The sequence below is a fragment of the Labeo rohita genome, chromosome 5, assembly GCF_022985175.1.
Source record: "Labeo rohita strain BAU-BD-2019 chromosome 5, IGBB_LRoh.1.0, whole genome shotgun sequence".
NCBI classification, from domain to species: Eukaryota; Metazoa; Chordata; class Actinopteri; order Cypriniformes; family Cyprinidae; genus Labeo; species Labeo rohita.
This window is the reverse complement of record NC_066873.1, coordinates 14,554,841-14,579,262: the sequence shown is the minus strand read 5'-3', so window position 1 is coordinate 14,579,262 and position 24,422 is coordinate 14,554,841. Positions and strand designations below refer to the sequence as shown.

The window sequence follows — 24,422 nt, the reverse complement described above, 5'->3', positions numbered from 1 at the left end:
ATGTAAACCAATGTTCCTTTTAAAATATTTATTAAATTGCTACAAACAGGCTCTATTTCTTAAATAATTAGAAAACTTACATTGCATTACATCTATAAAATTAATGTTAACATTGGCAGTAAGTTAAGCCTACAAACAGACCAAAAACACCCAAATATTTTTATACAGTGAATAAAAATATAAAAACAACAAAAGTGAACCCCTATACAGGTCGATTACAGTATCTCAATCAGATTTGGATTTTTTAGTAGAGTAACGGAGGACAAGCCAGCTATTTGTGCATTGTATGCAAGAGGAAATCTGAGGCACCATGAACGTACCGAAGAGACCGTAATTACAGGGAAGCATAAATGATCATATTTGATGGGAATGTTTCATTTGGATGACATAGCATTTCATTGAGTAATGAGGTCACGAAGAAGCCCTTTCCTCATATGGAGACTCGTAGACGTCCATGGGTGGACAGGTGCAGACAAGATGTTGGTCTCCATAGATGTCATCAATCCTTGAAATTGTTGGCCAGAACTTGGTCTCAGGTCTCACGAAAGGCTGAAATAATAGGGTTGAAGATTTTAAAAATGAGTGTCATTCATGTTAAGTAAGGTTTATGTATTTTTATTTTGATGCAAGATACACACCATGGGGAACGCAGCATACTCTCTGGAGTAAGGCCTGTCCCATGTGGTAGAGGTAATACTGGCCAGTGAGTGAGGAGCCATCTGTGGAAGACATAATGGAAAAAAATCCAGATTTAATAAATGCTCAGTTCTAGAATTATGTGATTAATGCATAAACTACTAGTGCACTTAATGAAAGCCTACAGGGCAAAGACAATCCAAATGGTTTGAACGCAGAAATGAGAAGTTTGTTTTTAATAAAGCACTTATATTAACTCTTCTGGGCATAAAATGTGACTAGGAACACAAATATAGTGCTATGCTCCATAGACTTCCAGTGTATGTGCATTACTGTACACACAATTAAAGCTGCACAGATGCTGCCGATAAGGAATGTTCCAGGTACAAGTTAAGATAGTTAAGCTTTAAAACAGTCACCTTGAGAGGATTAACCCTTGAGTCCATCCGGCCCTCTTCGATGTCTGCGATTTCCTGTCGGATGGCCAACAGTGAGTCACAGAAGCGGTCGAGCTCAGCCTTGTCCTCAGACTCTGTGGGTTCGATCATCAGAGTTCCAGCCACAGGCCACGACATGGTTGGTGCATGAAAACCTGTCACAAAAAGATTGTGGAGAATCAAATTGTCAGACATATCCATAAAGTAAATATTTTTTTGGCTTTAAATGTTTTTCCACTTACCGTAATCTTGCAGTCTTTTTGCTACATCGACTGCCTCAATGTTTGCACTCTTTTTGAAAGGTCGCACATCCAAAATAAATTCATGAGCCACGAATCCTGCAAGTGCAAAATAATCAGAAAAGTTTGTGAGGAACTTTATTTAATTTCTAAAAATCAAAAATGTATTTTATTCAATAAAGCCAACCTTTAGAGCCCCTGAAAAGAATTTTGTAGTGGTTTTCCAGTCGTTTAGCCATGTAATTGGCATTAAGGATGGCCACTTCCGTAGCGTGAGCAAGACCCTTTGAACCCATCATCTGTTGAAAATAAATAAAATCAGTAAATTAGGATGATATATCATATCAGCCAATTTTAGAGGGTTTTTTTTTTTTTTATACACCAAGTGAAAATAGCATTTTTTTTTAAAGATATGCAATTTACACCAAGTACAAATAGCAAGATTCTATTTACACTATGTAAAAATAGCAGTACTTTCTTTGCAGTAATAGTAGTTACATGCTATTTATACTTATATTTTTATGCTAGTGCAAATAGTGGCAGATATCGGTAGCTCAGTATTGTAGTACAATTATATGAGCTGCTGTAAATAGCCTTTGCCATAAAATGCGGGCTATTTGCACTACGTGTAAATAGACATTGCATTTATTTATTTATTTTTTTATTGGTATTGGCTATGTGTGCTGCTCCTTTCCGCCATTCACATTTATATTGCCTTTGCTTTCATTTGAAACTCACTTCAAGTTAATCTTTAAGGCCTGCTTTCACAGACAAAGCCAGGGTTAGGCCATAGTTCAATTAGGATATTTAAAGGTCACATATTGTACACCTTTCTGGAGGTTTATTTTAGCTGTTGATGTCCTTAAGAATATATATTTGCAGTGTAAGTGCCAAAAACCATCTCAATATATTTTTACAGCTCCTCTCTTAAGAGCTCTGTCAAGAACAGGTCGATTTTGGCCTGTCTAATTAATATTCATGAGCATCTCTCCTGATTGGTCTGTTGATTTTTGAGTGACGCACGGCCAGGCCAACCACAGGTAATTAGGGTCATGTATGTTGTAGCCTGCTGTGGCTGATACTCAACAGGATGTTTCAGAATGGTAATTATTTATTTATTTATTTTTTTTATTTTTTAAAGTGCTCCTATTATGCCTTTTCAAATACGACCATTCATGCAGTGTCATGTAGCTATATGTGAACATAAACTATCTGCAAAGTTGTGAAGCCGACAGTGAACGATATATAAAGTTATTGTCCATCAAAAAAAAAAAAAAAAAAAAAAAGTCAGCTCACAATCGCCTGAACGAGTCGGCAGGAATTCGAATCTTTTTCTGTTATGGCTATACGTCACAAAGTAACATCCGTTTAATGTTCTACGTCGCGAACAACTTGCCCGCCCACAAACAGTAAAATTTTCATGTGGTTTACGTCATGTCGAGAAGACGCTGTTTCCTACGCTGTGCGAGTTTTTTTGTTTTATATTCACTTCCAAAAGATGAATCTACAAAGATTGTATTTTCTAGCCATTGTTCAAAATAGCTAGTTGTGTATGTTATGTTGTGTAACAACCCTGCACATGTCATGCTAACTGGCTAATTCATGCTTCTGTAGTTCTGTTGTTCAGCTGTGGACCCACTGTAGTCTAAAAATTTGTGATTGATGCAGCTTGACTGTCTGTCGGTCTCATTAGTTGGAGTAATGACAAAGCGGCTTTCACACCGAATGATGAAAGTGCTGCGCTATGAAAACTATTAATTTCCATTGCTTGCACTGCGCGAGGACGGCTTGTTTCTCTGTCGACCAAAGCGCCACACTCATAGTTTACATGAGTTTATTTTTTTGCCGCTGCGCTCTGAAGGGCTGCACGGAACCAGTGCAGTGCTTTCTGCGTTCGGTGTGAAAGCCGCCTTCATGCATTATACAACGTTGAAGTTTACAACATAGAGGTGTGCCTGGTTCGCTTACATAAGCAAATTGCGGGCACTTTCCACGGTAGACCGTGCTAACTTGTCGATCAGCCACTTCAGCCGTTTCATCGCCAGACTCTGGCTCGAATTGGTATGGTAGAATCGATGCCATCTTTATGTACTGACAAGCCTCCAGGGCTGTCAGTCAGTTATGGCAATGGGCGTTTCATTTTCCAACAAGCGCTGTACACGGTAGACCAATCATAAAGGACTGCGCCATATGACCAATCACAGCAGTGAGGGCTCACGGAAAGGAGGGGTTTAGAGAGACTGATTCTTTGAACTTCTTCGCAAGAGTCGTTTACAAATCATTTAGAAATGAGGTAAAATTAAATCTATTTTTGGAGAAAACTAAAGTGTTTTTTGACCTTGCATACATGTAAACCTGTTTTAGGAGACTCATAAAACAATATTAGAAACCTTTAAAATGGCATAATAGGAACACTTTAAACACAGAATGCAGTAAGCTACGTAACTATTGCCTTCTGTGTGTATGCAAACACGTCCCAGGATTGATTCCGGGAACGATCCATGATTGAGAACATAGTAAAATTACTGGGATCAGTCCCGGAACGAGCGCTGTGTGAACAAAAGCCAAAACCAATGCCATAAAGGCTGTGTTGTAGTGATTATGCACGTTATTGTGTGACTCTAAACGATGAAAAAAAATGTGCAAACTGGAATGAAGCAGGGATCAGGGAGTTAATCAGCGCGCTGAAGCGCAGATCGCTTGTCAGTTTAGCTTTCGTTTAGTGCAACGTATGCGTCGCATTACACGTCACATCTCTTTACGGGATCTTTACAGGTTGTGTGTAAAGCATGCACAGATTCCGGAAAATCACTGTGTGAATGAACCAAATTAAACAATTCTGGAACAAATTATGGGACACATTATCCGTGCATTTTCCAGAATCGCTGTGTGAAAGACGCTAAAGCTGACGTGCCACTGGTTTCTTATATTAATGTTGTTCGGAAGCCTGTGCAATGATGTAGTTTCCTGACATCCATCGACTAAACAGCGTTTTCTCAACTTGTTTCCCAGTTGTTGTTGCTCAGCAATGGCATGGACACGATGTCTGTGGGTTTGGCAAAAGGAGGGTGGGATGGTGGTGACTAAAGGCGGTGACTGAGTAGTTCGGGTGTCACATTTTTACGGAAGTCACAGCGGCTTATAAAAAGGCACAGCTACTTTATGCAGGCTGTGTGCATTTTACTGTGGACTGACTGTTTTGAAACTTATATGGTAGTTACATAGCCCCTAGACCTCAATTATCATGAAAAAAAACAGGAAATTTCAGTTTTGACAATATGGGACCTTTAAAGGATAAGTTTACTTCCAGAACAATAAATAAATAAATAAATAAATAAATAAATAAATAAAATGTACAGATAATTTACTCACCCCCTTGTCATCCAAGATGTTCATGTCTGTCTTTCTTCAGTTGTAAAAAAATTATGTTTTTTGAGGAAAACATTTCAGGATTTCTCTCCATATAGTGGACCTCTATGGTGCCGATGAGTTTAAACTTCCAAAATGCAGCTACGAAGGGCTCTAAATGATCCCAACTGAGGAAGAAGGGTCTTATTTAGCGAAACAATCAGTTATTTTCTAAAAAGAAATTGACAATTTACATACTGTTTAACCTCAAATCCTCTATTGTCTAGCTCTGCGTGAACTCTGTGTATTCCGGTTCAATACAATTAGGGTAGCTCCTCCAACTTCAAAATTGTCCTACACTGCCGTTTCTTTTGTTTTTTCATCTTCTTTGCATGTTCACTTTGTAAACACTGGGTCAGTACTTTTGCAGCGATGAAGGACGATTTTGAAGTTGGAGGAGAAAATGAGATGGGAGTTTTTTGACATAACCTAACTGTATTGAACCAGAATACACAGAATACACGCAGAACTAGACAAGACAAGCATTTGAGGTTAACAAATTGTCAATTTTATTATTTTTATTTTTTATAATTTTTTTTTTTTTTTTTTTAGAAAATAACTGATCGTTTCTCTAGATAAGATCCTTCTTCCTCTGCTGGGATCATTTAGAGGCCTTTGTAGCTGCATTTAAACTGCATTTTGGAAGTTCAAACTTGGGGGCACCATAGAAGCCCATTATATGGAGAGAAATCCTGAAATGTGTCATGAAAAGACAAGGGGGTGAGTAAATTATTTGTACATTTTTGTTCTGGGCGTGAACTTCTCCTTTACCAAATGTAATCTTTGGCAAATCTAGAAAATAAATATCCATTGTTTATGCTATACCATTTAGTATGCCTAAATTAACTTGTAAGATTTACAATTAGTGTTCTATTTTTATGCCATAACCTGAAAATAATTAGTATTGGTCGGAATGTGTGTTGACCTTAATGTAAGCCCATGAGATGGGGAGGATAGCGCTGGAGCCCCAGGGAGCAGCGCTGATGGTGCCCAGAGAACTTCCTGTATTACTGGACTGCATGTTTACCACTGGATGACTGGGCAGGAAGGGGGCAAGATGCTGTTTCCTGTTAGAAAAAGCCATATGGTTAACTGGAGTCAACCCGATCAACTGCTCTGGTAGATTCAGTACGGCAGGTCTGCTCACTTCAAAACACTTACACTCCTATTGGTCCCATCCCAGGGCCGCCGCCACCGTGAGGAATGCAGAAGGTTTTATGGAGATTCAAGTGAGAAACATCTGAGCCATAGTCTCCTGGTCGACATAATCCAACCTGAACCACAAGAAAAAAATTTGTAAGAACATGAATGTTCAATGTAAAACTCATTGTGAATTCAGTTCTCTCAGCATTTAATCATTATTATTTTTTAATTCAGAAAAATGGTGCATGGTGCATTCATAAAGCATATACAAAAAAAGAAAAAAGTAGGAGTTAACATTAACCAAGACTAATATGTGCTGTAAAAACATGTTGTTCAATGTTAGTCCATATCAGAACTAATGTAGATTACTAGCATATTGTAAAATGTTACTGTTTGTACTTCATCTGACCTGTGCGTTCATGTTGGCCCCATCCAGGTACACCTGTCCACCGTTCTGATGGATGAGCTCACACACTTCGCTCACATTCTCCTCAAACACACCGTTAGTTGAGGGGTATGTGATCATAATGGCAGCCAAGTTGGTCTTATGTTTGTCCACCTAACAAAAGTAAAACATGTAGTTGATTGAGTAAAGGTTAAACATTTTTTATGGATGTTAAACACTTTCTCCTATCCACAACCAAGCTATCCACAGGTTGTCTCCCTCCAAAAGCTATATAAATGCTGATCTTTCAAAACACTGCTCTGTTTGATTAAGCATCATGACACAGGAGCAAATAGTCTGGACTATTTGTTTGCTCAACCAATGGCAAACAGGAGGTACATTCAGCTTGAACCTTAGTATTAATTTGGCAATTTCATTTGATGGCGCTAGTGGTATAGAAATTACACACTTCACCTTTAACACTGACAAGATAATGCTATCATAGACAAAAGTATCAGTGTAAATAGCTCTCTAACAGAAGATAAAGGCTTCCTGTTGACAAAAATGTGAACTTTAAATCATTGTGCATACCATGGCTTTAAGGTGAGACACGTCGATGTTGCCATCTTTATCCACTTCCACCACCTGAACCTTCATGCCTGCCATCTGAGCACTGGCAGGGTTTGTTCCATGAGCCGATTTGGGAATCAGACAAACCTGAATAAATTCATAACAGATTTGATATTGAAGATTATTGACAATGACAAAAACGTGTTTATTTTTCACTGACCACTAAAAATCACATCGCTCCATTCTCCATATTATAGACTGATATATTTCCCCGATTTTGAACTTCCAAAATGCAGTTTAAATGCGGCTTCAAATGATCCCAAATGCAGTTGTAAACGATCCCAGCTGAGAAAGAAGGGTCTTATCTAGCATAACGATCGGTTATTTTCATAAAAATAATACAATTTATATACTTGTTAATGCCAAATGCTCATCTGGTCTTACTCTGCCTGAACTGTTTTTGTTTTTTTTTTTCAGTTCATGACAGTTAGGGTATGTCGAAAACCTCCCATCTCATGATTTTGAAGTTGAGGGAGAAAATACGATTGGTCTTGAGTCAGAATACACAGAGTTCAGGGAGAGAAAGGCAAGATGAGTGTTTGAGATTAAAAAGTATTTAAATTGTATTTTTTTTAATGAAAATGACTAATCATTTCGTTACCCTTCTTCCTCAGCTGGGATCGTTTACAACCGCATTTGGGATCGTTTGAAGCTGTGTTTAAACTGCCTTTTGGAAGTTCAAAATCAGGGCACCATACCAGTCCATTATATGGAGAAAAATGCAGAAAGTAAGTTTAAAAAAAAAAAAAAAAAAAAAAAAAAAAAAAAAAGTCTTGTAAAGGTGTATTCCGTTTTAATCAAGTGTCTCTCACTTCACAATTAATGTCAAATAAAATGTCAATGTCAGACTATATAACAAACATTTTTTTCTAAGAACAAAGTGGCCCAAACGCTTAACATGATGCAATTTTCGAACAGGTCACCATGAACAAATGCATCATCCAAGGACTGCATGTCTTAAAAATATCCAAATATGGTGTCTTGCACTAAAGTTGAATCCCGTAATGGGGTGGTTGCTTTCTAGGGCTATTTACTCAACCATGGCAGTTTGAACCTTGGCTGATTTAAGAGCTGCATCCGCTATCTAAGATCTGCTTATTAGGAAGATGATAGAAAAAACAAAGGCCAGATTACAAAACACTGCAATGACTTGACTAAATGTTCTTATCACTGACTTACTTTCCACTCCCCATTAACGTTTTACCACTTTTTCAGCTATTTTCTCTTCTGACAACCATTTTCCACTTTTTGCATTACTCAAAAACCATTTGCTTTCCTTTCAGCAGCAATTCTGTTTTTGTCAGGGGTTAAATCACTTATGGGTGACATATTTGATAATTGATCATTTTCATAGTTTCATAGTGACACTTTGAAAATAATACAAGAAACAACAAAGAGTGTCTGTATATATGTATATGTATATGTATATATATGTGTGTGTGTACACACACACACACATATGTATGTATGTATGTGTATATATTATATAATAATTATATAAAAGGTATAATTTATTATTACATAATTTTTTTTTTATGGAGGACATTCAAAGCGTGTTATCAGATTGTTACCCATGTTACCTGATACTTCAAACGTCATGTATGTTTTTAAATGACCCTGAGGTAAAACATGAGGTTAAATGAGAGGAGACTTTGCTACAGGGTATTTTACTGTGGGATGATACTCACTGTTCTGTGAGATTCTCCTTTGGAATTTAGATAGGCTTTGATTGCAGCCAAGCCTGCATATTCCCCCTGCGCACCACTACGGGACAAAGAAAAATCAATGGCATCATGTAACCCTCCTGCCTCAGCACAGCAGAGTTCAAAGATTGCTTCAAAAGGCTCTTGGCCAAGAGTACAGTATGCTAATGATCCTGATAAAGTGTCAACCAAGCAGAACGCATAGATGCTTACACACCCCCAAAGCTTATCAGAACTAGAGACCTGAATGTGTCATGTTGACATTGCTTTGCCAAATACAACACCACAGTTGACTAAAATTAGAATAAATCACATTGTTGATATCATGACAACAATATCAGGCAGGACACTTGCCTATTTGGTTGAAAGGAGATCTTATCGTATCCTGTAATCTCACAAAGGTCTCTCTCTAGCTGTCTGAAGAGCTGCTGATAACCTTCAGCCTGATCCAGTGGCACGAAAGGATGGATGTTTGCAAATTCTCTCCAGGTGATTGGCTGTTGTGAAAAGATTACAGTGAAATGGTGAAAAGATCATACTGGGTGAAATGAGGCAATGCCAGAAATACAGTGAGGTGGGTGGACATAAAACAGCAGATTAATACTGACTCACCATGAGCTCTGAGGAGCTGTTCAGCTTCATTGTGCACGAACCCTAAATTCAACAGCAGAGTTTTACTGTAATGTTTGCATGTAGAATCATTACAATGGATAAACACCAAAGCATACTGATGCTTTACTTACCAAAGGAATCATACTGTGTACAAGGGAAATGTCCTTATTTTCCAGGCGCTTCATGTAACGTACAATATTGGTCTCTGAGTGATAACTGAAATTGATCGCAACAAAAAACAAATTTATACATTTAGCAAGTTTCATTGATCAACAGATTTGTTAGAAACAACAGCTAGCTATCGAACCTGTTAAACACTGGATGGGTAAGAAACTTGCTGGTTCTCTTGAAAGGGCTTGCCAGTAATCCTTTTGTTCGCTCACTCATTTTCTCAGCAATAAGCTCCTGATAAATGTCAAAAAGATTAGATCACGTTGGGGTAAGAAGATTAGAGGATTTCTTGCAATTATTAAAATCTTGAATCAGGCAAGAACTTACAGCTGAGGATTCACAGCCGAAGATCCAGAGCAGATCGTCCAAGTCTCTCTCAGTGACCGTTTCATCCAGAGACACTCCGAGCTAAAAGCACATCAACAAACTACATTAAAAACACTGAATAAATGAATAAGGAAAAAAAAAACAAAACAACAAAAAAAAAAAAAAAAAAAAAAACACACCTTGCAGAATCTGGAAAATGTTAATTACTTTACCAAAATAAGAGGGATCAAACAAAAGCATGTTTTTTTGTTTATTTAGTATCGACCTGAATAAGATATTTCACATAAAAGACATTTACATATAGTCCACAAGAGAAAAATAATTATAATATAATAATTTATAAAAATTAGCCCCATTCAAAAGTTTACATACGCTTGATACTTAATACTGTGTTGTTACCTGAATGATCTACAGCTGTATTTTTTTTTGTTTGTTTTGTTTAGTGATAGTTGTTCATGAGTCCCTTGTTTATCCTAAACTGCCTGTTGACCTTGAGAAAAATCTTTCAGGTGCCACAAATTCTGTGTTTTTTTCAGCATTTTTGTGTATTTGAACCCTTTCCAACAATGACTGTATGATTTTGAGATCCATCTTTTCACACTGAGGACAACTGAGGGACTCATATGCAACTATTACAGAAGGTTCAAACGCTCACTGATGCTTCAGAAGGAAACACAATGCATCAAGAGCTGGGGGTGAAAACTTTTGAATTTGAAGATGAGGTTAAATTTAACTTATTTTGTTTTCTGGGAAACATGCAAGTATCTTCTGTAGCTCCTGAAGGGCAGTACAAAATGAATACATATGATATTTAGGCAAAATAATAATAATAACAAAAAAAATCTCCATTCTGTTCAAAAGTTTACACCCTGGCAGCTCTTAATGCATTGTCTATTTGTGTTTTTATTTTAAACATTTTCACAGGCCTCACCAGTCCATCACTGTACACCCGTAGATTGATTTCCCGCCGTGAAGCTTTTTCCAAGATATCCTTGCCGGCCACACCACAGTTTATCTTCAGGGTGTCAAAGAAGTTCTCATGTTGGAGTTTGTGCCCGGCTCTTTTCAGCCCTATTATAACAATGAGAATCAATTAGTATTGCAAAATTTCATATCAAATTTTTATTCAAAGAAAGAAAAGGAAACAGGAGTTGAATAACTTGCCCTCAGCGAGAATCAACGTTGCATTGTGTGTTCTCTCTGCAATGTGCTTCAATCCTTGAGGACCATGATACAACGCATACATAGCAGCCATGTTTGCAAGAAGAGCCTAAATGAAAAAAAAAGAAAAATTGAGTACAGACATTCATCTTCACAAATACATCCACCTTTTTCTTTAACCTATAGGTGAGACTTCGGGTTCTTTAGCCTCTATAGGAAAATAATGAGAAGAATGACATTGGGCAGTAAACGGTAAAATGCTTGGACTACAAACAAGTGTGTTCTTAATTAAGATAATACATTAAAATAATATGGTAAGACACACCAATCTGCAATATCAAGCAGCAAAATAAGCTGTTTAGTACAGCTAAAAATAGCTGGACGAGGATGAGACCAGAGTCCACACCTATAAAATTTACAAATGACTGCACCCACTCTTACAGGAAGAAAAAGGTGGATAGACAAACTGTATTTTCAGATTTGTTAATCTCTACCTGGGCCGTGCAGATGTTGCTGGTGGCTTTGTCCCTGCGGATATGCTGTTCTCTGGTCTGAAGAGCCAGACGATAAACCTCTTTACCAGCTGCATCTCTGTAACAGGAAACATTTGACAGTTGATACCAGCACTGATGGGGAAATGTACACTGAAGCTTTGAGACTATAAATTACAGGCTTACCTGGTCACTCCAACCATCCTTCCTGGCATCATCCTGACCAGATTTTCTTTGACTGCAAAGAATGCAGCATGAGGCCCACCATAGCAAAGAGGCACTCCAAAGCGCTGAGAGCTGCCCAGGGCGATGTCAACTCCAAACTCACCCGGAGGACGCAACACACAGAGTGCCAGCAGGTCTGTAGCACAGCAAGCCAGTGCCTTTGAGGGGAGGAAGAAAAAAAAAAAAAAACAGAAGTTATCACAATCTGCTGCTTCGAACATGTCTAAAACCAAATAGATCAATAGAATTGTGCACAAAAACTAGTAGATTCTTCAGAATTTACACCCAAAAATGACAACTCTATCATCATTTACTCAACCTTGTCATTCCCAACCTATATGACTTTGTTGTTTTGTAAAATATCTTTGTATAAATATTCAAATTCAAACAGTCTTCTTTCCATATAGTCAAACTTGCCAATAAGGATGGGTCACACCAGGTTTCACATCAGTGATTGACAGCTCTAAACTATTTAGTTGTATGGAAAGAACAGTGTGTTTTCAAATGTCTACTTTTGTGTTTCACGAAGGGAAAAACACAACAAGTCAAACAGGTTGAGCGGCATGAGGATGAATAAATTAGTTGTGTGAATGGATCAAGTAAAACCTAATGCAGGCAAAAAACTGTTATTAGAAATTGTAAACGTGAGTTTTATAATGATTTTTAAACAAAAAGAGGTGAGAGATACATACACCACCCTTGTGAGCCCGATCAACAAGTGCAGTGAAATCTTCTACTCTGCCCTCAGTGTCTGGATACTGGAAGAGCACACCGCTAACATCCTTCCCACTGAAGTCAATCTCATGAGGAAGCTTGAGAACAGTCTTCACACCAATGTAACTAAAGAATACAAACTTTAAATCAATACAGACAGACAGATGGTTTAAAGGATAGACAGAAGTGTAGATAGAGGCATAGATAAACAGATAGAAGGACAGAGAGAGAGAGAGAGAGAGAGAGAGAGAGAGAGAGAGAGAGAGAGAGAAAGACGGGCAGACAGGTAGAGAGATAGAGATACAAAGACAGATAGGTAAAAAGACAGAGACAGACAGAGAGAAGGGTAGAGAGAGACAGAGACATATACAGAAAACAGACAGAAGGATAGACAGAAAGGCAGACAGATAAAGGGACAAAGACAAACAGGTAAAGAAACAGACAGACAGAAGGGAAGAGAGAGAGAGAGACAGAAAACAGACAGAAGGATAGAGAGACGCAGAAAGATAAAGAGACAAAGACAAGCAGGTAAAGAGACAGACAGAAGGGAAGAGAGATAGAAAGAGACATAAAACAGACAGAAGGATTAAAAAAGACAGGTAGAGAGACAGAAACAGACAGAAGGATAGACAGACAGGTAGAGAGACAGTGAGAGACAAAGACCGATTGGTAGATAGACCGACATAAGGATAGAGACAGAGACATTGACAGAAAGACAGACAGATAGAAGTACAGACAGAGAGACAGACAGATAGGTATAGAGACAGAGAGAGACAAAGACAGATGGTTAAACAGAGAGAGAGAGAGAGAGACAGAAACAGACAGAAAACAGATAGAAGGATAGACTGAGACAGACAGGTAGAGAGACAGATAGAGACAAATACAGATGGATAAAGTCACAGAGACAGAAGGATAGACAGGAGGGTAGAAAGATAGAGACAGAGACATAGGCAGAAAGACAGACAAAAGGACAGTCAGGTAGAGATAGAGACATACAAAGACAGATGGGTAGACAGACAGAGAGAGAAGGACAGACAGTCAGGTAGAGAGATAGAGACAGATAGAATGATAGACAGTGAGACAGACAGTCAGGTAGAGAGACAGAGACAGACAAAGACTGATGAGTAGAGAGACTGATGCCCTGTCCAAATACCCACACTTGAAGTCTTTGCACTTGACCACTTAAGAAGACATATTTCCTGTATTTGGCCCAAGTGTTCAAATGAGCATGGAGACCACAAGTGTGTGTAAAACTTTTCACTGCTCCAGAGCGGTATTCGAAATAGTGTGGATTTAATGTGCGTTAAAAGCATTGGGCTTTGGTGTTTTTAAGACCTGGGACAGTCTTGTGCACTTACTTCCTGTTGCGTGCACATGATATCAAGTGGCCAAGACCACAAGCGTGGGTATTTGGACAGGGCATGTGAGACAGACAGAAAATAGACGGATGGATAGATAGACAGACAAAAGATAGAGACAGACATACAGACTAAGAGACAGATAGACAGCTAGAAGGACAAACAGAGAGATACAATCAGAGACCGAGACACAGATGGAGAGACAGACGGACAGGATAGATAGAGAGAGAAATAGACAAGGATACATAGAAAGACAGACTGGTAGAAGGATAGAGTCAGAGGCACAGACAGAGAAACAGATGGACAGAAGGATGGACAGAGAGATAGAGAGAGAAACAGACAAACAGAGACAAACACATAGAGAGACAGAAGGATAGAAAAACAGATAGAGAGATGGACAGATAGAAGGATGATAGAGACATACAGAGGGAGACAGAGAGACAGACGTATAGAATAGACAGAGCTAGATAGATGGTTAGCAATAGAGCTAGAGAGACAGATAAAGAGTGAGATGGACAGAAAGACGGGTAGACAGACAGATATTTTTTATTCTACAAATTAGCAAACTTCCTTACTTGGCTCTGGTTTGCACAACTGCAATCGTCTGTGGATGGCAGCGTGGGTCAATGTAAAATATTCTTCTTTTGTTTTGCCTTTAAAAAGGAACAAGTGAGTATTAATTATCACTCCCAGCCCTGGGGATACACCATCTTGTACTCTAAAGACCTGTATGACTTAGTTTAGGTGTTGGCTAACAGGCTAAACAGCAGTTAGTGCACTAACCTGTTGCAGAGCTGCATGGCCTCTGCAGCGGCAGTACCTTCATCCAGCAACGACGCATTGGCTACTGCCATTCCTGTGATGTCACAGACCATGGTCTGATAATTGAGCAAGCTCTCCAGACGCCCCTGTGCGACCTCAGGCTGGTAGGGGGTGTACTGAGTCACCCTGCAGAGAACACAAAAACTCACTACATTCCTAACCAAAGACCATCAGCCTGAGTCAAGATTTATCTTGTGCTGGGCACGCTTACTCATTTATGCAATAAAAATCATCAAAATGCAATTTGTTTTTTGACTAGAACTGTACTGAACATGAGAAACTAATGAACTCATGGCTGAAATGTTTAAGTCCCATGACTGAAACAAAGGATTTTTTCCTTTGCTCCGCCAGAAGCGAAAATATATGCTTCAATTGGCAAGAGACACATACCATCCCGAATTCTCTAGCAGGTTTCTTTGTATGACTGGTGGGACGGAGCAGTTATAATAACCCATTCCAATATAGGACCTCCACATCTTGTTCCTCGACGCAATCTTTTGAAGCGAATCAAGAATTTCGTTCTCACCTGTAGTGATTAAGCACAAATGTAAGACATCCTATATTAATAAAACAGGGATGAGATGCTTACACAGTGGTTTAGCTTTTATTGGAAGTCATTAATATAGTCATAAAAATTGGATTTGACATGCCAGTCTTTCATGGAAATCCCTGAAGGTTTGTGTTCCAGCAAATTAAACCCACCTTCTGTTTCATAAGTGACTCTGAGTCAATATTTTTAGAAAGTTTCTCACATAACATAACTAAAAGCAATTGCTTTGTACACACATTGGCAAATACACCTGGCATTTAAACATGCCTACAAAAACATCACGTGGCGTGACCTACATTGATCTGATGAATAATACAAGAGCACATGATCTCACTAATTAATACATGCATTACATGTTTTTGCAATTCCTAACATAGTAGAAAAAGGTAGATAAAGTGCATATGTGACATTTCCTGATGGCTTGAGGGCACTGAAGCCGGTTCATACAGAGACACACAAATTCCCGAGGCACTGTGCTGCAGCTTAGCAACACAGCAACTGAACAGGGCAAAGATAATGCTGTAGTAAAAACAGCTAGAGAGGGGGGAAGAAATACACATTACTGACCCCCTCACACTAATTCATTTTGTCATGTTTAACACTGAATATTTGCGTGACAAAGACAGCCAGCTGTCTTAATATCAGTGTAAAAAAAAAAAAATTGTAAAAGGTACTCAGTTTTTTTTTTTTTTTATATAAAACTACAAAAGGGAAAGTTTAGAGAGCCTATTATTGTTGAGCAGTGAATTTCCCGCAGGATTTACAGATCAAGCTCTGTGCAGCTGAACCAGCAGAATCCAGTATAGCCCCCCCATCAGCTTCAGCATGGCTTGCTTCATTAAAGACACACACAGGCAGACTCCTGCCATATGTCAAACCTCAGAGTAACTACTAACTACAAGAAACAGTATATTTAATGACAATATTGATTTTAAAACCCTCGTTTTGTCACATACACAATAGTTTGGGCAGGAAAAAAAATAGAAGGGAGTTAAGACAGGGTTGTTAAAAGAATACAACTTAAAAAAAAAAAAACAAGATATCACTTTATACATCTGCATAAACATACAAATAATAGTGTTTTACATTTTAAAGTCACGTTGTCTGCAAAAATTAAAGTTAAAACGTGTTTATTCACACTATGGTGTACCACATGTAATGTTTGCTTGCGCAAACCGTCTGTTTTCATAGCATATGTTTTTAAAATAATTATCAGACTTTATAGTTGCAAATGCAACTTAAAGTGCCCTCTGCTATTTATCGGTAATGTCGTTAAATTGTCAGTTATTACGCAAAGTTGTATGTTGAGCTGTGCATGCGTGATGTAATGCTACTGCTAACCAGATCAAACTGGCCGTGTGACGCTGAACTTTACACTCTAATTGTCATCCTATTGGCATCGGCTGAGGGCGTCAGGAGATTGGTGCTGCTCGCCGGGCTCCGCAAAAACAACTCCAAATATGTTCAAAGGAAGACTTAACGGTGAAAAACACTCCAGTAAGATCTATTGGCACACAAAGAGCGTGTAACCTACATTCCTCGCTCAGATGGACTCCTTTGTTAAAGTCTGGTTCGTTAGAAACCCCCAATTCGAAATATTTCGAAATAAAAATATATATTTGTTAAAAAGCCTTAATGCAATGAATAATTCCGCTGCACTGAAATCTGACACCAGACGGAGTTTTCAAATACAGCTGGAATAAAATGTAACATCGCAGTTACCATACAGACACTCACTGCAAATATATGATGAATTCACAACAACAAACGACACGTGTTTCCTCTGTCTGCCGCTGCTGAGAGGAGTAAGAGCAACTTACACACAGGATCGTCCATTTTCAAACTTCTTCCCAGGCGGATGGATGCGGGAATTGTGTTTTCTATAAGCTGAGCGACTGACTGGAATCAACAGAAAAAGTGTAAACTGTTATTTTGTTTATTGTTATTATGATCATCATCATCATTATCAGCACAAACCGGGGAAATGTGACAGTTTTGTTGCAAAATTGCTTAAAGTTTTAAAATGCGGACTAAATACACTCCCAATCTAGTATATTACTATATAAAAATACGTTTAATAAAAATAAATAGGTTTTACCTCAAGTCCAAGAGTAGTGAGCATCTCTCTTTTTTCTTTGTCACCCGGTCCAATGTGTCTTTCCGAGAAATCATCGTGTCTCGGCAAAATTCGTTCAATTTTTCTAGACCACAAAACTTGTGAGGTGCCCATACAGCGGACATTTGCAGCTGAACGTTTAAGTTTCTTAAAAACATCCCCTTTATTGCTGATATTCCTATACGGCGCGCAAGCCTTCATCGACCTGCTGATGACAACACGCCAGGATTTCGCGCAGCTCTGCATTTTCTTCTGTTGAGATTGACAAAAAACGTACGAAAGAATCTCTCGGCCAGCTTCCACGCCGTGCAACCCACTAAATGTCTGTGAAATTCCTTAAAAGTGTCTATTTTATACGCCTCCTCGTTGCACAGGCAGCAGCAGCCAATCGATAAGGGAACTCTCTCTGACGCAGAGACAAGCCCCACTCGCCCAGGTTCCGCCGTAATGATAACTTTCAATGTGCTGTGGGAAGTTTGCAGAGGTTTATTAGTCACACACTTGGTATCTGCTTGTTATATGCTTTCTATGTCTTTACATGTTTTGCATTCGCGTTCTTGAACGCCCAAATCAAATGCTGAGACAATCACGAAGCAAACTGAATAGAATAAAGCTGGTGTAGTCAGTGTGAAAATGAATGGAGTTCTTCACGGGTTCCTTATCCTCACACACCTGGGAAATCCAATCTAGATCCTTTAAGAAAACACAGCTATCTGGGGAGCTCTCAAGATGAAGCCAAGGAGAATGAATTATAATGAAAAGCTTTGAGACACTTGAAATATAAGGGCCATTATACAGAACTGGTGCAAATTGTGCTGTCCCACAATCAAAAACACATTTTAAAAGCATTTAAGTAGTCATGCTTACTAAGATCCGTTTATTATCTATTGAAACCCACAGTAATATTTAAAATATCAGTAAGCTTAATATATATAAAATCATCACTCAGTGGGTACTTTCAATTGGGAGGTGGCTGTGCTGAACCCATACCCCTAAATTTCAACTTACTGTATTGTTGCTTTAATAAATATCTTTTTGATTTTTAAAAAAAGTGAAGTTCAAAAAATATTTTTTATATTCTTTGTAAATTATGAAAAATAAGTGTCCTGCATTTACTACCGAAACAGTGTATGTTTTAGTCCATTGGCTGAGACTGATTTTAACTACACCCCTACATTTATGATCAGGAAATATTTATGTCACTCTCTCTCATAGCTACATGACGAGTAGACAGGCCCATCATTTTGAGGTAAATGTGTTCAAAAGTATGGCAAATCTGTGTGTAACTTTAAAGAAGAACTATTTTTCTATAATTAATCACTTTTTAGGAGTTATTCCATAACATTTAGTTTTTATATGTGTACAACTGTTCAGAACTGTTCTAGCTAACCATGTGCTGATTAGCATCTTTGATCTAGCTTCAAAAGTATCTAAAATTGTCACTACCAAAACAGGCAACGTATTGGTGAAGTTTCGGTAGTGACATCTTAGTTTTTTTTTATGGTGTTATCCCATAAAATTGTCACTACCTTAACAGTCACGACCGAAACATGTAACCTTTGTTTTGGTAGTGACAAAATGGAACACATAATTCTTTTATTTGGGGGAAATAAACAAAATTTTACTACAGTTATGCACATTTTTAGTATACTTTAGTATGTTTTAGTAGTGGTTTAGTATGTGAGTTTAAATGATGTAATGTGATGCAGTTACCAAAAACATTATTGTCACTACCGAAAATGCGCAGTCATGACCAAAACATGGGATGTTTTGTCAAAAATAAACCATACTGAGTCATCAGCTGAGATGTTATGATAGTGTTCAGTTTATTGTATGTTCAAACTAATGAGTGCTTAACTTTAAAATCAGTATGATCAACGTTTTGCCCTTTACAAAGAAAATTTGGATTAAAAATACAACAGATTTCATAAATAACACTTGAAATATTGTTAAAATTGTAATTATTATTGATTTACCTCTGATTTTTTTTTTTTTCAAAATAAAAAATACTAAATATATATTTGCAAGGAAGATAAGTAAAATCTCAATAGGTCTCGGCGCCAATGGCCTCGTGGTTAACATGCTGACATATAGTGCCGTTACACTGCCGGCGTCCCGAGTTTGAATCCCGGCTTGTGGAACTTTCCCAATCCCACCTCTTTCTGTCACTCTGCATCTTGTCCAACTGCACTGTCCTATCTAAAAAAAGGCATAAAAAACGCCAAAAATTAAATCTTAAAAAAAAAAAAAATCTCAGTCGGTCAATATAACCATTCTTATAAAATTATATATTACTGTGTTTTGGTAGTGACATCTATCATCTGTCTGTCTGTATGTCTATCCGTCTGTCTATTTGTCTGTCTGTCTCTTGTGTGTAAAAAGCATTTCCATTTTTCCCCTGTTTGAGAGGATTGTTTACCAACCTACATAACTTGGTTGGCACTCTTTCAGTTTCCATTTAGGAAATAAGCACACAGCTGTGACTTTCGGAGAGTCTGTCTATCTATGCACGTCTGGAATCCAGAAACACATTTTACTCTGAAGATCAAATAGAAGGTACGTCAGCCATACTGTACAAAATCATATCTCTTTCACTATCACACATCACTTGAGCAGTTCTGGGCTGGTGATGGATCTCGTTTGGACACTGTGTGATGGAAACCCACAGTTGTTTTACCAGATTGTGAACATACCATTTGCATTTCTGTTTTATTGTTTATCCAGGAAAGGACATCTCTCAGTAATCAATAGGTACAGTATAACAACATAATCCATGCTTTTGCTCATGTTATTTTGATAAATGCATCCTTTCTCTTCTCGTCTCCTCTTGTAAGGTATGTCTACTTGACACTGGGAGGATTCATCCTTGCTATTGTAACAATGGGTCCGTTTAGCTTATTGCTGTTCTTCAGTGCTGTGCTTCTCCTGCTGCTGATCCACTGTCTACACCCAACGCATAATCATCAGTGGATGCTGGGATTGCAGATGTGCTGGCAAACCTGTTGGCACTTGTACCTCCAGTACCAGTTATACTGGCTTCAAGAGACACCAGACTCGAGGTACTTCCAAATATGAACTGTATGATAAAATCCAAAACCAGTTTGATCATATTTTGACTTTTGTTTTATTCCTAACAGGCTTTTACTGGCCATATCCGCTCTCATGTTGATGACTCAGAGGGTTTCTTCTCTATCACTTGATCTGCAGGAAGGAACAGTCACTAGTCGCTTTCAAAACAGCCGTCCTATAGCATTTCTGAGCTACTCACTTAATTTTCCTGCTCTTCTTGGAGGACCACTTTGCAGCTTCAACACTTTTGTTCAGTCTGTTGACTGCAATGCGACTCCATCGTTGGCTCCATATTTAGGGAGGCTTACTTCAAAGATATTTCAAGTATTAGTTTTGGTGTCGGTTAAATATCCTCTTAAGGAGCTCTTAAAATCACTCACATTCAGAATAAACAGCGCTTGTGTTTGTCAAAACATAATATGGATCTGGATCCTGTCGCTGCTACTTAAGATGAACTATTATGTGCACTGGAAAATCAGTGAGTGTGTTAACAGTGCTGCAGGCATAGGTTTCCATGGGTACAGTGGCAGTGGAAAACCATCATGGGATGGGCTTTCTGATGGCAGTCCATGGGTGACTGAAGCATCGAGCCGTCCTTCAGCGTTTGCGCGACAGTGGAACAGAACCACGGCGGCGTGGCTTCGAAGAATGGTCTTTAAAAGGTCCAACAGATCTCCACTGTTTATGACTTTTGGGTTCTCAGCGTGGTGGCATGGCCTTCATCCAGGTCAAATTCTGGGCTTTCTCATCTGGGCCGTCACTGTGCAGGGAGACTATAAGCTACATCACTTCTTGCATCCAAAGCTTACCTCCAGGTGGAGGAAATGTCTGTATGTGTGTCTAAACTGGGCTTTTACTCAACTGACCATTTCATGTGTTGTTGTCTGTGTGGAGCTTCAGAGTTTAGAGTCAGTGAAGCTGCTCTGGTCTTCGTGTATCGCTGTGTTTCCACTACTGAGTGTTCTGATGATTATAATCCTGTGAGTAATAACCAGAACCAGTTTAAATTATATAAATGTCATACAAACATCATCAAATATAATAAACATGAAAGCGTAAACATGGACCAGCATGTTTGAGCATCCATTTACTCTACTTCATATGCTCTATATGCATCAATGTGTATATATGAATAAAAGCCTAAATTAAATCTATTCATCATTTAAAGGGGTCATCGGATGCAGTATTCACTTTTACATGTTGTTTGAACTGAAATGTGTCTTGGCAGTGTGTGTACACATCCACCCTATAATGATAAAAATCCACCCAGTGTTTTTTTTTAATCCCCCAAAATAATAACCCCTTTCTCAGATCAAGCCATTCTTAGATTCTTGCCTTTGTGACGTCACACAGACCCAGTCCGCTCGCATGATTGTTGACTGACACTGGCGTTTTACCTTAGACCCGCCCTGATTGAGCTGTAATAAGTCCACCATTGTTTTGACGCCGCAGCGGGGTAGACAAGAATGGCTCCTAAGCGACTGAGGTGTTCTTTTGTTGAATGCAATAATGACCATAGCAGTCGTCATTTACTCCCGATATCTGAGCCGCTGAAGACGCAGTGGATTACTTTTGTTTTTGAAGGGAATGCGCCCCTGATCTGCCTAAATGCCTATGTTTGAGCAAATCATTCGTGATCCAGCTTCACCTACAGAAGAAGTGAGTATAAGGGGTTTTATGAATCCGCGCAAATCACCTTTCCTAATAATGTGCTAGTTAGCAAGTTCTGTGGCTAAATGCAGCGAATGTTTACAGTCTCTTAGGCCGCATTTGCACTGCATGCTTCAAGTGACCCAATTCCGATTTTTTCTTCTCATGTGGCATAGATCGATATGGCCCACATGTGTAAGCAGGAAAAAAATCACATGGATTCTGATATTCTCTGATCAGTTTCAGGCCTCATTCATATGTGGAAATAAATCAGATATGAATGGATACGTGTATTTGTGCATGCCGTGTTGGCGGACAAATCAAATATTCTTCTGTAAATGCGACTCCTACGTCATTGAAAGTGGTACAAACATACCCGTAACAAATGAAACATCTGTAGTTGAGTAGCAGAGTATTGATTTTGTTTGTTTGTGTTAAATAAAAGGCGATCATATGCTGAAATGTATTGATTTTGAAATCACGCTGAGTGCTTGTTGCTGTCAGTGATGGCGGCTCATGCACAGACGAGCGCTTCAGTTCTGTTGTGGAGACTCTCCCGATTCGTTCTATTGAAACCACAAAATAAAATGCACACAAACATGTCCCTGCCCTTGAAATATAATATCACTGATGAATGCATTTGGTTTTAATGAATAAAAACCCCAGAAGATGTGCTTAACAAATATCTACTATCTGTATATTCCACTCGCAAGCTTTCAGCGGAGCTGCGTACATAATCATTGTCCCGAAGAATTTGTACTATATACTTATTTTGATGTATAGATGTAACTTTTGCATTAAGACGTTTCTATATGACTTCCATGTCAATAAATTAAACTCAATGTACTATTGGTATTGATTGTGATGTTATATATGCTATTTTTGGTTTGTTTCACCTAGGACAGTGTAAAGTGGGACAAGGCTCCTCCTAAAAATATAATTACAAGCGACTCTGTGTATTGTAAATATTATAATGGACATATACTTAAAATAATTGTGTAAGTAGTAAAACAATATAAACGCGAAAATACGTTTTAAGTTCAGAAATGTTTTATGTCCCCCCTTCCTTGCCTAACAGTGGTTTGGTCCACTGCCTGCTTTCCCCTCCTTTACCATATACACAGGAGTCCGGTAGGAGAACGCAACGTTTTTCAGTAGTTATGTGTAAGTAACTTAGGCTGTCAAGGCTATTTTCTATATTTCACTTTAAAAATTGGGTGAAGCGACTCTTTCTCTTTAATACAGATGATGCTGGATCATTAATGAAATAGTCATGACAAAAAATGATGATATCCGATGCATTTTTCCGATGTATGAGCGATTACAAGGTTGCCAAGCTTAGTTTACAGTAGCTTGTCACCCACTAACTAACACTGCGATAAGTCTGTATGTGAAATGATATTAGGCTAATATTGTAGACCTACCGATGTGCTGGGTGTTGCTCAATATGATGTTAAGTGGCAGATGAGTGGGCTTGCTGCGGTTGGATATCTAAATAAGAGACTGCTCAGTCCCAGACAAAACCTAAAATACTATGCGGAGGATGCATAATAATTAAATAATTATAATATGACTGCATGATGAATCTATGAACCGAACTCTTATTTAAACAGCATGCTATGTACACATGCTGTGTACACTATCTACCCATACAAATCAACAATGACCCAAAACATACAGCAAATCAACTCAGGAGTTTTTGAAGATAAAAAAGTGGAATATTCTGCAATGGCCAAATCAATCTTCTGATTTCAACTTGATTGAGCATGCATTCCACTTGCTGAAGACAAAACTAAAGGTAGAAAGACCCACAAACAAACAACAACTGAAGTCAGCTCCAGTAAAGGCCTGGCAAATCATCACAAATGAGGAAACCCAGTCTCTGAAGTCGATGAGTTTCAGATTTAAGGCAGCCATTGCCTGCAAAGGATTCTTAACAAAATATTAAAAATGAACATTTTATTTATGATTATATTTATTTGTCCAATTACTTATGGTTCCTTGAAAAAGGGGGAGGTACATATTAAAGAGCTGTAATTCCTTAACCTTTCCTCCAATTAAAGCTCAGGATGTGCACTTTAAGCCCATATTCATTATATAACTGTTTCTTGAATTTGTTTTGGTCAGCAGCTAAAACAAAAAAAACTGTGCCTGTGTCCAAATATACAGGTGCATCTCAAAAAATTAGAATATCGTGAAAAAGTTCATTTTTTGTTTGTAACTTATTTCAAAAACCGAAACTTTCATGTATTCATTAAAAATGTAAAGTAAAACATTTTTAAAGTTTTTTGTTTTAATTTTGATGATTAGAGCTTACAGCTCATGAAATGAAAAAAATCCAATATCTCAAAATATTACAATATTTCCTAAGATCAATCAAAAACGGATATGCAAAACAGAAAAGTTCAAGTTCTTTTAAAGTATGTTCATTTATGCACTCAATACTTGGTCAGCAGCACATATTACAGCAAATTCAAAATTACAGCATCAGTAAAGTGTGACATGTAAGCGATCAGCCTGTGGCATTGCTGAGGCACTATTGAGACTTCAGATCGTCTGTATATTGTTGGATTGA

At 38.2% G+C, this 24,422-nt stretch overlaps 2 protein-coding genes across 2 annotated transcripts; one reads left to right on the top strand and one right to left on the bottom strand.

Annotated features, from left to right (window-relative positions):
- Nucleotides 1–13: 13 nt before the first annotated feature.
- Nucleotides 14–17,498, bottom strand: gldc (glycine dehydrogenase (decarboxylating)). The gene is made up of 25 exons (XM_051110753.1): nt 17,111–17,498; nt 16,833–16,911; nt 14,853–14,988; nt 14,424–14,588; nt 14,216–14,293; nt 12,261–12,408; nt 11,530–11,726; nt 11,347–11,443; nt 10,856–10,961; nt 10,623–10,762; nt 9,692–9,772; nt 9,501–9,598; nt 9,325–9,409; nt 9,194–9,235; nt 8,936–9,078; nt 8,567–8,642; nt 6,840–6,965; nt 6,273–6,422; nt 5,882–5,994; nt 5,646–5,787; nt 1,500–1,611; nt 1,316–1,411; nt 1,056–1,228; nt 639–719; nt 14–549 (listed from the first exon to the last, which is right to left on the bottom strand). The coding sequence occupies exons 1-25, from the start codon at nt 17,372–17,374 to the stop codon at nt 412–414; spliced, it is 3,066 nt and encodes a 1,021-aa protein (XP_050966710.1). The 5' UTR covers nt 17,375–17,498; the 3' UTR covers nt 14–411.
- Nucleotides 17,499–19,757: 2,259 nt separating this feature from the next.
- Nucleotides 19,758–21,216, top strand: mboat4 (membrane bound O-acyltransferase domain containing 4). The gene is made up of 3 exons (XM_051110759.1): nt 19,758–19,879; nt 19,963–20,187; nt 20,266–21,216. The coding sequence occupies exons 1-3, from the start codon at nt 19,758–19,760 to the stop codon at nt 21,179–21,181; spliced, it is 1,263 nt and encodes a 420-aa protein (XP_050966716.1). The 3' UTR covers nt 21,182–21,216.
- Nucleotides 21,217–24,422: the final 3,206 nt, after the last annotated feature.